Raw genomic sequence first — 14,255 nt, 5'->3', positions numbered from 1 at the left:
AAACACCCACTGAAGTGCCCAATAAAATATGAAAAAAATCATTTGATGAATTAATCTCATCAAGCTCATTTTTAACATTCTTTAAAACCAAAGATTATTGATTTATTAAAGTACGATAATCCAACTTGGTATTGTTCTTGCAAATTATTAATATCTATTTTAATAATAAAACAATAATACACTTGTAAATAGAAATAAACTTCAAAAATACTTTCCAATATTATACTTTCCAGTTCAAAAATGCTGCTGCTTGCTACAGGTCTAAACTGAGAAATCATGTTTTAACTGAAAATATTGTCATTCAGCAGTTTTAGGTAATTCAAATTCTTCTTGAAATATATCGTTTGTTTTGGAGGAATGATTAACAAAAAGCTGGTCTTAAATATTAATATCAGTTTTTGTCCAAGTACTAAAAAAAAAAGTACCTGCAATTTAAAAATTGGCTGAATATTGCCTAAAAGAAGAATCAAGCTCCTGCCAAAATATCAAGTAATAACTGCCAAGGTGTCAAACCTATATAAAAATAAATAATTTGGGTTCTGCAAAAAAAATAGATGTCAAAATACAAAGTTGGTAAAGTTGAAACTTTGGAAAATTAAGATCCCCTCTTTCTATGGAAGTTACAGTTTAAGTAACAGAAACCCAGGGGCCTGTCTAGAGAGTCGATTTGGTGTAGTGGCTAAGGTGAGATGTAAATCTAATAAATAAGCAATTAGCAATCATTGACTTATATGTGAAAAAAAGCTGGATAGAAAATCAAATACCATTATTTGACTTGGATTATTGCATGCAAAATACCAAAAAAAAAAAAAAAAGGCTAACATTCTGTACGAGAGCCAGTTTGGTGTAGTGGTGAAGTCATCAGGCTAGAAACCTGGAGACCATCAGTTCTAGTCCTGCCTTAGGTACAAAGCCAGCTGGGTGACCTTGGGCCAGTCCCTTTCTCTCAGCCCTAGGAAGGAGGCAAGGAAGGAAAAACCACTTCTGAAAATCCTTGCCAAGAAAGCTGCAGGGACTAGTCCAGGCAGTCCCCAGGAGTCAAAAACAAACAAACAAAACAATCTGTAACCAATTGCATAGTATAATTCAAACCAGTGTGTTTATGAATATTGTGGAATTCTAATGTTCAGGAGCAGAGCCAGCTTGGGGTAGTGGTGAAGGCATCGGGCTAGCAACCAAGAGACTCTGAATTCTGGACTCGCCTTGGGCACAGAAGCCAGCTGGGTGACCTTGGCCCAGTCCGTCTGCCTCAGCTCTAGGAAGGAGGCAAGGGCAAATCACTTCTGAAAATCTTGCCAAGAAAACTGCAGAGACTAGTCCAGGCAGTCACCACGAGACAAGACTGACTCGAAGGCACAAATAAAGTATTACATCGCATCAGTGTGATGACTGTCTCATTCACAGAACAGGATGACACACGTTCAAACTCATCTGGTTTCCTGGTGGTGAGCCTCAACTATTTCACCCCTGGTGGGGGACAAAATTTGATCAAAGAGAAATATGGAAATGGCCTCTACTTGAGCAAGTGGGTCCGCTAGAATGAGCAGTAGATAATGACCATTGGTAGTAGCAATCTCTCTCCCAAACCACTTCCGGGGGGGTGAGGGGGAAACCTTGCCAAGGAAACTACAGGGACTTGTCCAGGTAGTCACCAGGAGTCAAGACTGACTCAAAGGCACACACACAAAGGGGGGGGGCTGTCCATTTCATAAAGGACACACATACCCCCTCCCAACAACAACCATCCCTGACCAGATACCTGACTGGAAAATGTCCCCAAAACACTAGATAGACAGTGTAATTTAGTTCAAACGTATTAACTGGAAATGGCTTGTAGTGTGTTGAAAAAGCAACTGAAGAAGCCTTCATCCTTCAGTGGCTGATAATGAAATTCTCCCTCTCTCTCTTTCAACTGTCTATCTGAAGGAGTAATATTCATTTTAACAACATCTGTTCTTCCCCTTAAATGCAGGGAATTTTTCATCTATTTATATCAACATTAAGCAGTTAAGCAGTATGAAATATGTAAACAAACAAAAAATGGTATTTTGCTGAGAAGAATTACTCCAAGACATTTAAGAGAGTTCACATAATATGCAAAGTTCCACATATTCCCATAAATCTTTAATCATTTCCCCATTTCTTTGCATTAAGATTACAATTGGGAAATCAGTTTTGCAGAGGCACAACCAAGGGTTTGAGGGAGCTGTCTGTGGCCTTGGGGCCTCAGGTTGTGCACCCCAATTGATAAGGATGAGAATCCGTCCGATCCCCTTACCTTGCAGCATAGCTGAAGTTGTGTAGAAGTTAAAGGGAACAGCTTGGACTATAAAATCATCCATGTTCAGGGTATCCAGCTTATCCACCATCAGCACTGACTTTCCAGTGCCTGCATTCCCAACTAGCATCACTGGCCATTTTTTCTCCATTAGCAAGTCCATGAAGTAACGAATCCGGATGGTTTCTGTTGTGTGGACCATTGAAGCCTGTAAAACATACCCCCATATGAAAATTATAGCAATTAAAAAAAACACCTGAATTGCAATTTTAAAAGAAACTAAATAAATAGTGAAATGGTTTCTAAGAAAAGAAGCATCAGTGGCTAGAGATATCTCCCCTTGAAGATAAATGCACATGCAGGCTTGGCAAAGCCCAGCTGTGTTTTAATGACATTGTAAGCAAAACATTATGTATCTCTGCCTCCTTCTTTCTGCCCTTCTTTCAGGGCTGATTTTTTTTTTTTTTAAATCAGAGGATAACTGCTCTACCAGCAGGTATAGATGATAAGGTTGCAATTGTGGTTGCAGGCTGGAGTGGAATAGTAACAACACCCTTCTAACCCTGAAAGCACCAGAAGACAAACCCGCTCCTGAGTGCCAGCCCTTACATCAACCATGTATAAAAGGAAGGAATCAGGAAGTTTGGGGAAGTTCCAAAGTTAGCAGAAATGCAACAATGTGCCTTTAAAGAGGGAAAATCCACAAGTAGCTCAATAACTGTGCATGTGCCATAACCACGGAATGATGACGTTGGCAAGGATGGTGGGATTTGGGTATCCTGGAACAGGGCATGGCTGAAACACTGAACATGCCCCCGCCCCCATTATTCTTCTATAAATACATGGCTTACCCACAGGAAGATGCCAACATCCACTAGGACAGCTAAAGTATCTCTGCGAGATATCTTATTTTAAATTTCATGGCTAGTTTACCATGACAGATAAATGTTTACTTTAAATTTACTTTACCTGACACATGCAGTCCGTATTGTTTGGTCATTTTTGAAAACCATTTTTGCTGTAATAGTAATAGTGGTTGTTGTTGTGAAGGATAATGAATATCTTTAGATATAGGCAGCAGGAAGATATATTTGCAGCAGGACAAGAATCTAGTATCTCAAATTACCCAGTGGAATATCAATCAAAGATCCATGTTTCTCCTGATCTTGTCTGGGATACTAACTAGATTCAGAATCTTTTGCTAGCATCTGACTGATCTTTTAGACAAAGTACAAATAAAACAAATAAGACCAGAAGTAAAATTATTTCCAGCAAATTACCTGCAATGGGACATCTGAATCCAATTCAAATTGTGGCACTTTATCAGTCCATGGCATGAATTTCTTTGACTCTGGGTCAATATAATAGTCAAAAATTGTTCCCTGAGATGGGAATTTGATTGTTTTAAATTCATTCACCCACCATTTGCTAAATTCCACCCGATAATCCACAAGCTGCAGAGAAAGTTATGCATATTTATTATGGTTTTAACATTTTGATTTAAATTAGAATATGTTCTGAAAATATGACTTGACCAGAGGGAATGCAATAAAACATCACAACAAAATTTATCAAAGCTAAATGAGTTTAAAAAATTAAATACAGACATGTATTATTTATCTGAGAGAATGATCTGAATCAACCGCTGTGACAGCAAGGTTAATTTCACAAATCCCATTCATCTCAATGGGGGTCCAAATGACCGCTAAAGTAATGTATGACCTTTCTTTCTACAAAGGTGGACCAGACCACATGCTAATATTTATGCTACTGCCATCGATCCTAAAGGACACGTGGCCTTGGCATAGAACCCCGGCAAACCATATGAGATACAAATAAAATGTTAAATCCTAGTCAGATGGAAGTGATTTTTGGTATTAATCCTGTCAGTGTAGAAACCTTTACTTTGAAAAGGTCCATAGAAAAATGGACTCCATGTAGAGAATGTTGCTTATGGCATCATTAGTCTATACCAGTGTTTTTCAACCTTGGCAGCTTTAAGATGTGTGGACTTCAACTCCCAGAATTGGCTGGGAGTTCTGGGAGTTGAAGTAGACACACCTTAAAGCTGCCAAGGCTGAGAAACTCTGGTCTATATCAAGGTAACTCTTGAGTTATATGAATGGAAAACCTGACCACTCCCATTTCTGAAAGTACCTGATCTTGGAACATCGCTCCTCCAAATGCCCAGAAGCAAGCAAACACAAAATAGAGTTCGTATAGCTCTTTGGAAGAATCTGGAGGTGTATTGGTGGGGGTCAAGAGACATTCCAGTAAATAGAGAATCATCTGCACTACTGTCACTTCAGGAACAGGGGTTATCTTCTTGAACCCAAACTTCAGTTTGTCCAAGCAGGTAGGCAAATATTTATCAAACAAGATCATCAGGTTAGCTTTTTCGGATTGCACTTCTCGGCGCTCAATCCAACTGCTCACTATTCTGTGTGGTGATATAAAATCACTTATTGGATACGCAGTACAGTCTCATGATTGTAACATGTACGTACTGTACATTCTACTTCAAATGATATTCCTTATTCCTCTCCTCTTGCCCCTGCTTACACTACATCTTTATAGGAATGCCACTTAAATTACAGGGTAGATATTTAACATTTAGCTCTTAAGAAAGTCATCACATACTGCTCAATAAATTCCATTAGCGTATGAGCAATGCATTTTGGTAAATGACTGACTGTCAAGCTAATAATTTTTGTATAAACCACATTACTCACAACTTTTGGTAAAATAAAGCATCAGGAGTTCCTTATTTTGGAGAATAAGTTAACAAGTTTGAAAGGAAAAGGAGAAGCAATGAACTAATAAGAGCCAATAATGCTAGCCCAAATCCCTGTTAATTAAGTAATTTAGTGGTCTTGGGTACTTATAGTCTTTCATAATAATTTCCCTATATACAAAGTAGGATTGTGGAATGATTGCTACCAAGAGAAGCTCTTCGCACAAAGAAACATGAGAAAACAAAAATTGCTGAATAAGTTCAGTTTAAACTTCTTCAATTCCATTCTTCACTTTAGTTAACATATCTTTACCAAGATGACTGTATATTGCATTGAAAATGAATGTACTGTCTAGATATGCAACTGCCAATACTTAACAAGGAGAACAGTGTTTTTCTTTATGTCCTGAAAAAACTTGCTTTTCTTGGTAGTGTGACATACTGGGCATTTCCAAATGATCCAGCCTTTTGGTTCCCCAATTTTTCTGATTCCATAATTAACATGCATAAGGAATAAACTGGTTGTTCAAGCTATTTCTAGATTTGTAAGGATACAGGATAGGAAATAAAGAGGCATTTTTATGTTTTTGTAAGTATACAATATTCTCAGAGAACTGATAACCAATGAACAGCTAAGAGTTGACCAATCAGTGTTTGTTTGCCTACCAATAGTGAGTGCCTCATTCCACCTTCTCAATTTTACACTAAAACCCAAATTCATTTCTTCCCCCTCTGCAAAACAAAAGGAGAGAGATAGATCACACCATTGGGATTGTTGTGCTCATCATGGAGGAAGACCTTGCCTTTCAGAAGTTACTTATGCTGTCATGACAGCTTTACTATCTTTGGGGGCCGTTTACCCAATCATAATGTTCAGGCACCACAGAAGGACTCCAGGAGCTAGGAAACAGGGCAAGGCAAAATTTTATTTAATGACTGCACTGAGTGTCTTGTACAACACTCACTGTCTGAAAAAGGTTTTTTTGGACAGCAAGTAACTTGTTATTGGGACTAGAATAATCTGGGATATTGCAATGATAGATCCCTGACAACAGCTTCATGTGACCAGTGAGGACTCAGTTTGATCTATGTTGGAATCTACATCTTTCATCTAAAAAGGGATGTACTGATATACTTCAAAGGGAACCAGAACTCACGGATTCCAGCCCAGGTCAGCAGGATTGATATACAAGATTCCTGCTCGAGACACTGTGGCAGGTGTTGCTGTTCTTAGGTGGCTGATCTCAAATACAAGCCTCATGGTGGGGTTTAGTGGGATTCGCTCATTGCTGGCTAAGGTGAGCACCTAGGAAGGAGAAAAACACACAATGCAACTTCCTAATTTCACAAAAATGGATGTTAATGATTGATCCCCTAGCTTACTGTGCTGACCTTGTTGTCATCCATCACAGTATTCAAAGATTCAATCCACATGGGATCAATATCTCCATCCAGAACAATCCATTTTGGTCCACGATGAGTTATGTTAGCTAGATCTCGCATTATTGTTGAAAACAAGCCTGCCCAGAACAGACAGATTCACAGTGAATTTTATAACATGCATATACAGTATGCTCAGGTTGCACTAAAACTTTAGCAGAGAGAAGGCACAGAGCTGATGAAAACAGATATATATCAACACACACTGACAAGTATAAATTTATTAAACTATTTGTGATTATCTTCTCACTTAGGTAAATCCCAAGGCTATATACAGCTGTAATGTGGAGCAATGCTGTGAGCTAAACATCCAGAAAACAGAATAAAACACTAGTTGATCCTTGGGAAAGCCAACATGAACAGTTTTCAAAGAGCACCTGAAACATGGCCCCATTTTGGTCTCACAGATGGTGAACAAGACAGATGCCACTGTAGAAAAGGTTCAGTAGCGTGTTGTCAGCAGAACTCCAAATCACCAACAGTATCTGCCCTAAAGATCATAAGTGCCTAAATTGCTGACATTCGTGGAGATATTCTGTAAAGTAACCAAGTTCTTCAGGACTTTGTATACTAACATAGCTTGATACGAGACTGGTAATCAGCATTAAGTGTAAAATGTAAAGCAAGGCACTCCAGATAGTAAGTGCGTTGCTAAAGTCTACACAGGCTGGTGCTTTAGACCCATATAGAGTACTGAGGGAGCTATTACCTAGCCACTTTCTGGTTCTACATGGGGCAGCCCCACATAGAGAGAATTAGCTGCAGATACACTAAGATGTTCATATTTGCAATTGGAACGTGCGAGTAAGGGAGAAAAGGCTCCAGCTGGATGGACCAAAGTTATTTGTAAACATTTACCTAGAACAAGATCAAACCTTCTTAAGATACCTACAAACAAGGTGCTGTGCCATTCCAGATCAGCTCTGCACTCTCATGATCCCATATATTTATCCCTGTTTGGCAGCTGAGCCCATTTATTTTCTGGCACAACTGTGGTGCAAGGAAAAATATTGCAAATTTGTTTTTCCAGATGAATTAATAGATCTCTGCAGAGCTGTGGCTGGGCAATTTTCTCAGTTGTGGAAATCCCTGTTTCCTAACTTCTAAGCTCACCCCACTTGACGCAGAGATCATCAAGCCAATGACCTTTGGTGTCACCATTCACCATTCTTTTAAATTGTGAGCTGAGGAAGGAGGCAGCGCCAGCTTCCTCCCATTTAAGTAACTACAGTGCCTCTTACAAGCACCAAACAAGCAAGGATAGGTGCTGGTCTCAAGGATAGGTCTGGTTGGATGCCAGATTTTGTGCTCTCCTGTTGGTGGGTTGGTGTCACAGTGTGACTGGGCTCTTTTAGAACTGGATGTGCAATCAGGAGTACAAAGATGGCAACTGACACAGAGAAACCAAGACCATGGAGGGTTTTATGCTTTTTTACTACAACAAAACTACTTACATTAGGTATTCACAACAAGATCCTGGCTTCTTCCCAGTGTCGGGTTTCTTCTTAAGTCTCTCTCCCAGAGACTATTCCCTTCTAACTGTCCTCCTAAATGCTTAATTTCCTCCCCTTTCTCCCTTTCTCCCTCCCTTTTCTGAGATTATCAAGAGGGAGTAAAAGGAAGGAATGTGCTGCATTTGCAAATGAGTGTGCTCAGTGCCGCTCATCTCCTTTCTTTTGATCTGCTCAGCTGATCATTGTCTGTGACTCCTCCATTGGGGAACAAACCTCTCTTGGGAGTCTTCTGCCAAATCCTTCCCCAGAGACTAGGGCTTTGCCAAAGACTCCAACCCTTTGTCCACAGCCAGCTGTCTCTCTTCTTCTTGTCCTGGGCCTTGGGTGAAGATGCCGTCCCTTTAGGACTTAGCTCCTTTTCCTCTAGGGAAGCCACTTGTTGACATTTCTTCTCCCTCTCTGACCCAGAACCAAAAACTGCTTCACACACTCACATTAACTTTTCTTCCCTTTGCAGCCATTATCTTCTACAACAGTCTTTGGAGTTGTCATTTTCTCTCCTCCCCCACCCCAATTTTCTCTCCTCTTCTTCTCCCTCTCTCCAATTTTGGGCTAGACCAGCAGCATGTCCCACAGCAACTGAGGAGGTGGGTGCCCCCCTAGGGCTCTAGTCCCCAACACCTATATACCAGGCTGGACCAGTGGGAATGCTGTCCACCTCTGCCCCACAGCAGTATTGGCTAGCAACCAGTTCAGCCCATCAGCCTGTGTAACAGTATACCTGCACTTCAAGGCCAGAAATGAGCTTCCTCTCCCCTATTTCTCCCTCCGTTTGCTAACTCATGCCAGCACAACAGCACCCATACCAGGCCACTAAAAAACATGTGCCACAGTTGTTGGCTCATATGGTGTTTTCAAAATGATGAAGGTGGTTCCAGTGGGGTTGGTTTCAAATAATTTCAGAAGTGTTTCAGAGGATTTGAGGAGTAAAAATGGTGGAAACAGTATGGGAGGACCCTTTCTTTGAACCATTAAAGTAAACCTAATGAGAGTTGGCAACTACCATATAGATGCATTTGGTATTTTCCTATGGTTATAAGCTTTTTATGTCAACCATTAAAGGGATCTGTGATCAGGTATACCTTGGATAAAAAATAAATCCTTGTTTTTTGTCTTGCTGAAGTTGGCTCAAATAGCTGAAGTGGGGAAGGGTTCATATACAGTATAACAAAGTTTTTTTAGAGAGTGATAGTATTAAAATTTTAAACAGCAGAAATGTGTAATAAGTTCATAACCGCAGTATGTAATTTTCCCAACTAAAATACCTCTAAGTTTCTAAAACAAGCCACAATTCTAAGTGAAGATAAGTGAGTTTTAAAAACTATTATTTTCAGTGGGAATCTAATTTTGTAAAAAAAATAAACATAGTGCCAATGCAGTAGTATTACATGGAAGAAATTTAAATTAAATGTCATTATTCTAGGAAACAAAGGCACGATCCTTCTATATGCATATTAATGTATATATTTGCTATTTTGTACTATTTTCTCAACTTTTATATAATATCCTTTTTTGTGGCACAACATCAGAAGGAAAAATTTCCTTTTATTTTAAATGTTTTTCAACTACATTCTCCAGAAAGCAGCTGCATTGTTTCTTACCATCTTTCCATTCTCTCGTTGCTGGATTAATTATTCCAAATAGTTCATCACAAGTTACAGCTTTAGGATCAAGGTCAACAGCTACAGGCTTTCTTTTCATGAGCTGGTAAGTTTTATTCAGAGATTTCAGTACCTGCCAGAAGAAAAGGTTTGAGTGCTTTGTTCATCATATTCACTATTATATCCATTTCTAATCTGGTGTCCTCCAGATATATTGGACTTTAATTTTAATCATCTCCCAGCCAGCATAAGCAAAAGACACAGCAACTATATACTTTTAGAAAGCTCCATCATTGCAGCCTCCAAAGATATTGATTGATTGATTTGATTTGATTTGATTTGATTTATATAGTTGTCCAATTCAGAGGAATGACTCTGGGTGACTTACAATTTGAAAAAATGTAAAAACTAGGAGTTAAAAATATTATAATGTAATATATAATATACTTTCAGAATATAAAAAACAACAGGATAACAAAATAAGAGAAATAACAATATTGTAATCAGAGAAGCAGCTGAGGCCAGCCAGCACATGTCTTGTTCAAAGGCCTTACATTATATATGAGCTCATCCTGTGGTCTGGTCAATGCTTGGGGGAAAAGCCAGGTTTTTAAGGCCTTGTGGAAGGATAGGAGGGTTTGGGCCATCTAAGCCACAGGATAATGATATCTCATAGGACAGGTGTTCCAACAGAGAAGGCATGACCCCTGGTTCCCACTAAGTGAGATTGTTTTGTGAAAGGCACCTGAAGCATGCCCACTCTGCCAGATCTCACAGGTTGAGCAGATACAACCAGATACAGGCAGTCTCATGAGTAAACCAGCCCTGTGCCATTAACAGCTTTATAAGTGATAACCAACACGTTAAATTGCTCCCAGGAAAAAGCAGTGGGGTTACATGGGTGCACTAAGGTGAATTCATAATCACTTCCTCCATTGCATCTGGATCAAGCACAGCTTCCAGGTGGCTTTCAAGGGAAGCCCCATGTAGAGTACATTGCAGTAGTTTAGGGCAGGAGGTGACTAGAGTACTAGTGACTGTGAGTAGGGCATTCCAATCCAGGATTGGGCAGAACTGGCACAACAGATGGTTTTGTGCAAAGGCCCTCCTGGCATGGCTGCCACCTGCTCTTCCAGCAGAAGCCTAGAGTTCTAGAGGATGCCCAAATGTGCACCAGTTCTGTCTGAGAAGTGTAACCTCAACCAGGACCAAAGGTGAAGAGTCCACAGAGTTGGGGGGCTCCCAAACCCTCTTGCTAGGGTTTAGTGAAAGCCTGTTGTTCCTTATCCAGATGCCCACAGCCCCCAGACACTGGGGTAAAAACCCCCATGGCATCAGTTGATTGGTCTAGGGTGTCCACCTAACCAAAGCCATGATCATGATCATGGACATGGGACTGATGCTCAGAAAAGCAACACAGGTGACTCTAGCTGTAATGTGTTCTTTTGGGAAACCAAACAGGATTCAGGGAGATAAAGGTAGAGCTAGGAAATGCTGTTTACAGCCCCTCCTCCCCCAGCAAATGAGATAATTGGAATCTCCAGTATGTCAGGTAGCTAACCACTTGTCTGGGCTTCCTCTACAGAGCAGTGCATTCAGGCCCTTGACCTTGGGCATAAGACCTGTCAGCCATAAATATTTTGGGAGGCACCTTCTGAAGGCTGCCAAGTTCTGTGAAACCGACTTCAAGCAAAACATTTCCATTTTCTGTTGGCCCCTGGTAACAACACCAAATGCTCACAGTTGAGTCCTTGACTAAAGAGCCCCAAGTGCTGGTGCAGAGGTCCCACCTGTGACTTGCCACAGCCAGCATTTCCAATCACAAACACTGAATGTCGGACTTGCAGTAACTCCTCCAGCTGTACAACCTTCAGCACAAAACTCTCCTCGGGTTGCAGACGGAGCTCAACAATAGATTGTTTGATAATCTGGGGACAAGAGATGTATGAAAACGAATCACAGACAGATTCGTTTATTTCCAGATTGGGTCAGTTTTGCATGTTTTTATTCATCAATAATAATTCATATTATTAATCTACTGTATTCCAGGCTGTTTCTATTAATCTGCATGATTAGTCCACATAAGTGATTAAACTCATTATGATCGCTTTATAATCGCTTTTAATATATATATGAAGACGAGCTGCTGAGAGTATGCCTGAGGCAGCAGTAGACATGGGAGGAAGTTCAAGCACAGGTAGTGCCATGGCAAGACAAGACCCTGCATGGGATGTACCATCGACAGATAGCTGTGGCTGACATTGGGAAATCCTACCAGTGGCTGGAAAGGGCTGGACTAAAAGACAGCACTGAGGCACTGATCATAGCAGCACAAGAAGAGCCACTAAGCACCAGATCCACAGAAGCAGGGGTCTACCACACTAGACAGGACCCAAGGTGCAGACTGTGCAGAGAGGCCTCAGAGACAGTCTAGCACATAGTGGCAGGGTGTAAGATGCAGGCAGGAACAGCATACACTGACTGGCACAAGTAGCTGGCATTATGAACAGGAATATCTGCACAGTGTATGGGCTAGACCTTCCCAAGTCCAGATGAGAAATTCCACAGATGGTCGGGGAGAATAGCAGGGCTAAGATCCTGTGGGACTTCCAGATCCAGATGGACAGGCAGGTACTGGCCAATCAACGAGACATTGTGGTAGTAGACAAGGACCAGAAGACAGCGGTGGTGATAGATGTAGCAGTGCCAAGTGACAGCAACATCAGGAAGAAGCAGTATGAGAAGCTGGAGAAGTACCAGGGCCTGAAGGAAGAACTAGAGAAGATGTGGAAAGTGAAGGCCAAAGTGATCCCAGTGGTGGTAGGAGCACTGTGGCTCCTAAGCTGGGAGAGTGGCTCCAACAGATCCCAGGAACAATATCAGAGCTCTCTGTCCAGAAGAGTGCAGTGCTAGGAACAGCTGAGATATTGCACAGAACCCTCAAACTCCCAGGCCTCTGATAGAGGACCTGAGATTGAGGAAGACACATACCCCATAGGGGTGAGACAGGGTTTTTTTTTTTTAATGTTTTTGTTTTCTCACACAAAGACATTTCTAAATATTTTTTTCTGGAAGTGTACTGAATGGGTGATGGTGGTGGTGGTACTAAAAAACAAGAACCAAAGTGCGTAATTCAAAGACAAACAAAACCCCAAAGATAACTGCGTGGGTTTCTATCCATTAATCAAGAGAGTAGGGAGCAGGCTGATTTCTTTGAAAGGTGGGCCAAAGGAAATCCTCTGTACCCCTGGCTGAAGCATAGCCTGGTGTCATGATTCTGCTAAGAGGCCTTGTCCTTTAGCCTTATAACTCAAGTAAGTAGAGAGGTTTCGAATCAGGGCACTTCTGGTGACATCTTGATTTTTCCATGGAAGAGGGGTCTGACATTTGTACTTTGAGCAAGAAGCATTCAGCTGCTTTCCTTAGCCCCTTGCTTGAACCCACAAAAGCAAATTCACCTTTTCAAAGTTCAGGTCACGCTTCCTGGGTACATCCAGCGCTGGGAAAAGGTCCCCAATGAGTCCCATGAACACAGGTAAGTCATCGGTCACAATCTTGGGTATGTTAAAGTCTCGCAAAGCTCTCATGAGGACCTGGTCTTCAGCTCGGCCTGGATCTCCTCTCTTCAGGGACCCCGCCACCACTAGCACAGACTTGATAGCTCTCAGCCCCCAGTCATAGTGATCCTGTCAGACAGGAAGTGCAATTAGAACTCCAGGTGAATAAAAGGCCTTAAGTAAGGCGCAAGACACCACCCACTTCCTAATGTGAGGAAAGGGCTGGGCTTCCTAGACGTGGCTACCTTAGCAAAGATATCCACTGTTATCAGAGGGAAATGGCCTTTCCCAAACCACAAGACTTTAAATCAGCCTTTCCCATCAAGGGTACTGTATATGTTCTTGAACCACAACTCCCATCTCCCTCACTGTGCTGAACAGGGATGATGGGAATTGTAATCCAAGTACATCTATAGTGCATCTGATTGGGGAAGACCCCTTCAGGCTGCTTTGGCCTACCCAGGTGATGGTCAGCTGCATTCATCATGGGCATATTCCAGTTATTGAAATCTGTACTTTCTTGCAGTATTATCGGGACTTTGGGAAACAACATATAATGGGAAACCTAGAGATAAAATTTAATGAGTTATATTACTGAAATAAGTTCAGAAATCTCTGCCAATTCTTTCCCACCAGGTTTTTGTTGCTTTGAAATATCTGGCGCCGTTGCAGACCTGTGGAACCACATTCAATTACCTGCTTGGAGAGTAGCTCCTTACATAGTGTGTAGAGAGTAATAAACTTCCTGGCCAGAAGCCTAGCTTCAATAAAACCTTCAGCAACAAGCATGATTTCACAGATAAGCTCAAAATCAGGCACAACCATGGCACAGGGCCTACAAGAGAACATGGGAAAAAATGAGCATCTGGACTGGTTACACTGCAGAAGCAACAGCGTGTCTTCCCATTTGGCTGCAGTGAACAATCACTGCAAATGCCAGATGCAATTCAGTTTCAAATGCCTGTATTAGAAAAACTTCACCTGCTATAAAAAGCTGAAAATGTTAAGTACCCATTGTCTGATGTGTAAGTGACAGCTTTCTCATATAGTGCTATTTTATGCAAAGAAGTAATTTTGAATATGACATGACCAAAAGGTGTGATATAAATTTTCATAATAAATGGACATTGG

At 41.1% G+C, this 14,255-nt stretch overlaps 1 protein-coding gene across 4 annotated transcripts in view; it reads right to left on the bottom strand.

Annotated features, from left to right (window-relative positions):
- DNAH17 (dynein axonemal heavy chain 17) overlaps nucleotides 1-14,255 on the bottom strand; it is a 119,608-nt gene that overhangs the window by 60,660 nt on the left and 44,693 nt on the right. For 3 of the 4 annotated variants that reach the window (XM_088138413.1, XM_088138411.1, XM_088138412.1), the window contains 9 exons: nucleotides 13,821-13,959; nucleotides 13,026-13,253; nucleotides 11,358-11,495; nucleotides 9,568-9,700; nucleotides 6,405-6,532; nucleotides 6,170-6,318; nucleotides 4,436-4,718; nucleotides 3,559-3,732; nucleotides 2,279-2,486 (listed from right to left, as the gene is read on the bottom strand). In XM_088138413.1, coding sequence (XP_087994539.1) covers nucleotides 2,279-2,486; nucleotides 3,559-3,732; nucleotides 4,436-4,718; nucleotides 6,170-6,318; nucleotides 6,405-6,532; nucleotides 9,568-9,700; nucleotides 11,358-11,495; nucleotides 13,026-13,253; nucleotides 13,821-13,959 — 1,580 coding nt within the window. The remainder of the gene's footprint in view (nucleotides 1-2,278; nucleotides 2,487-3,558; nucleotides 3,733-4,435; nucleotides 4,719-6,169; nucleotides 6,319-6,404; nucleotides 6,533-9,567; nucleotides 9,701-11,357; nucleotides 11,496-13,025; nucleotides 13,254-13,820; nucleotides 13,960-14,255) is intronic. The other variant, XM_088138410.1, reaches the window with a different exon arrangement.

This window comes from Python bivittatus, unplaced genomic scaffold (assembly GCF_059951505.1).
Source record: "Python bivittatus isolate LINGU-HERP-01145 unplaced genomic scaffold, Pbiv_v1 ctg000220_np1212, whole genome shotgun sequence".
NCBI lineage: Eukaryota > Metazoa > Chordata > Lepidosauria > Squamata > Pythonidae > Python > Python bivittatus.
This window is presented reverse-complemented; position numbering and strand designations above follow the sequence as displayed.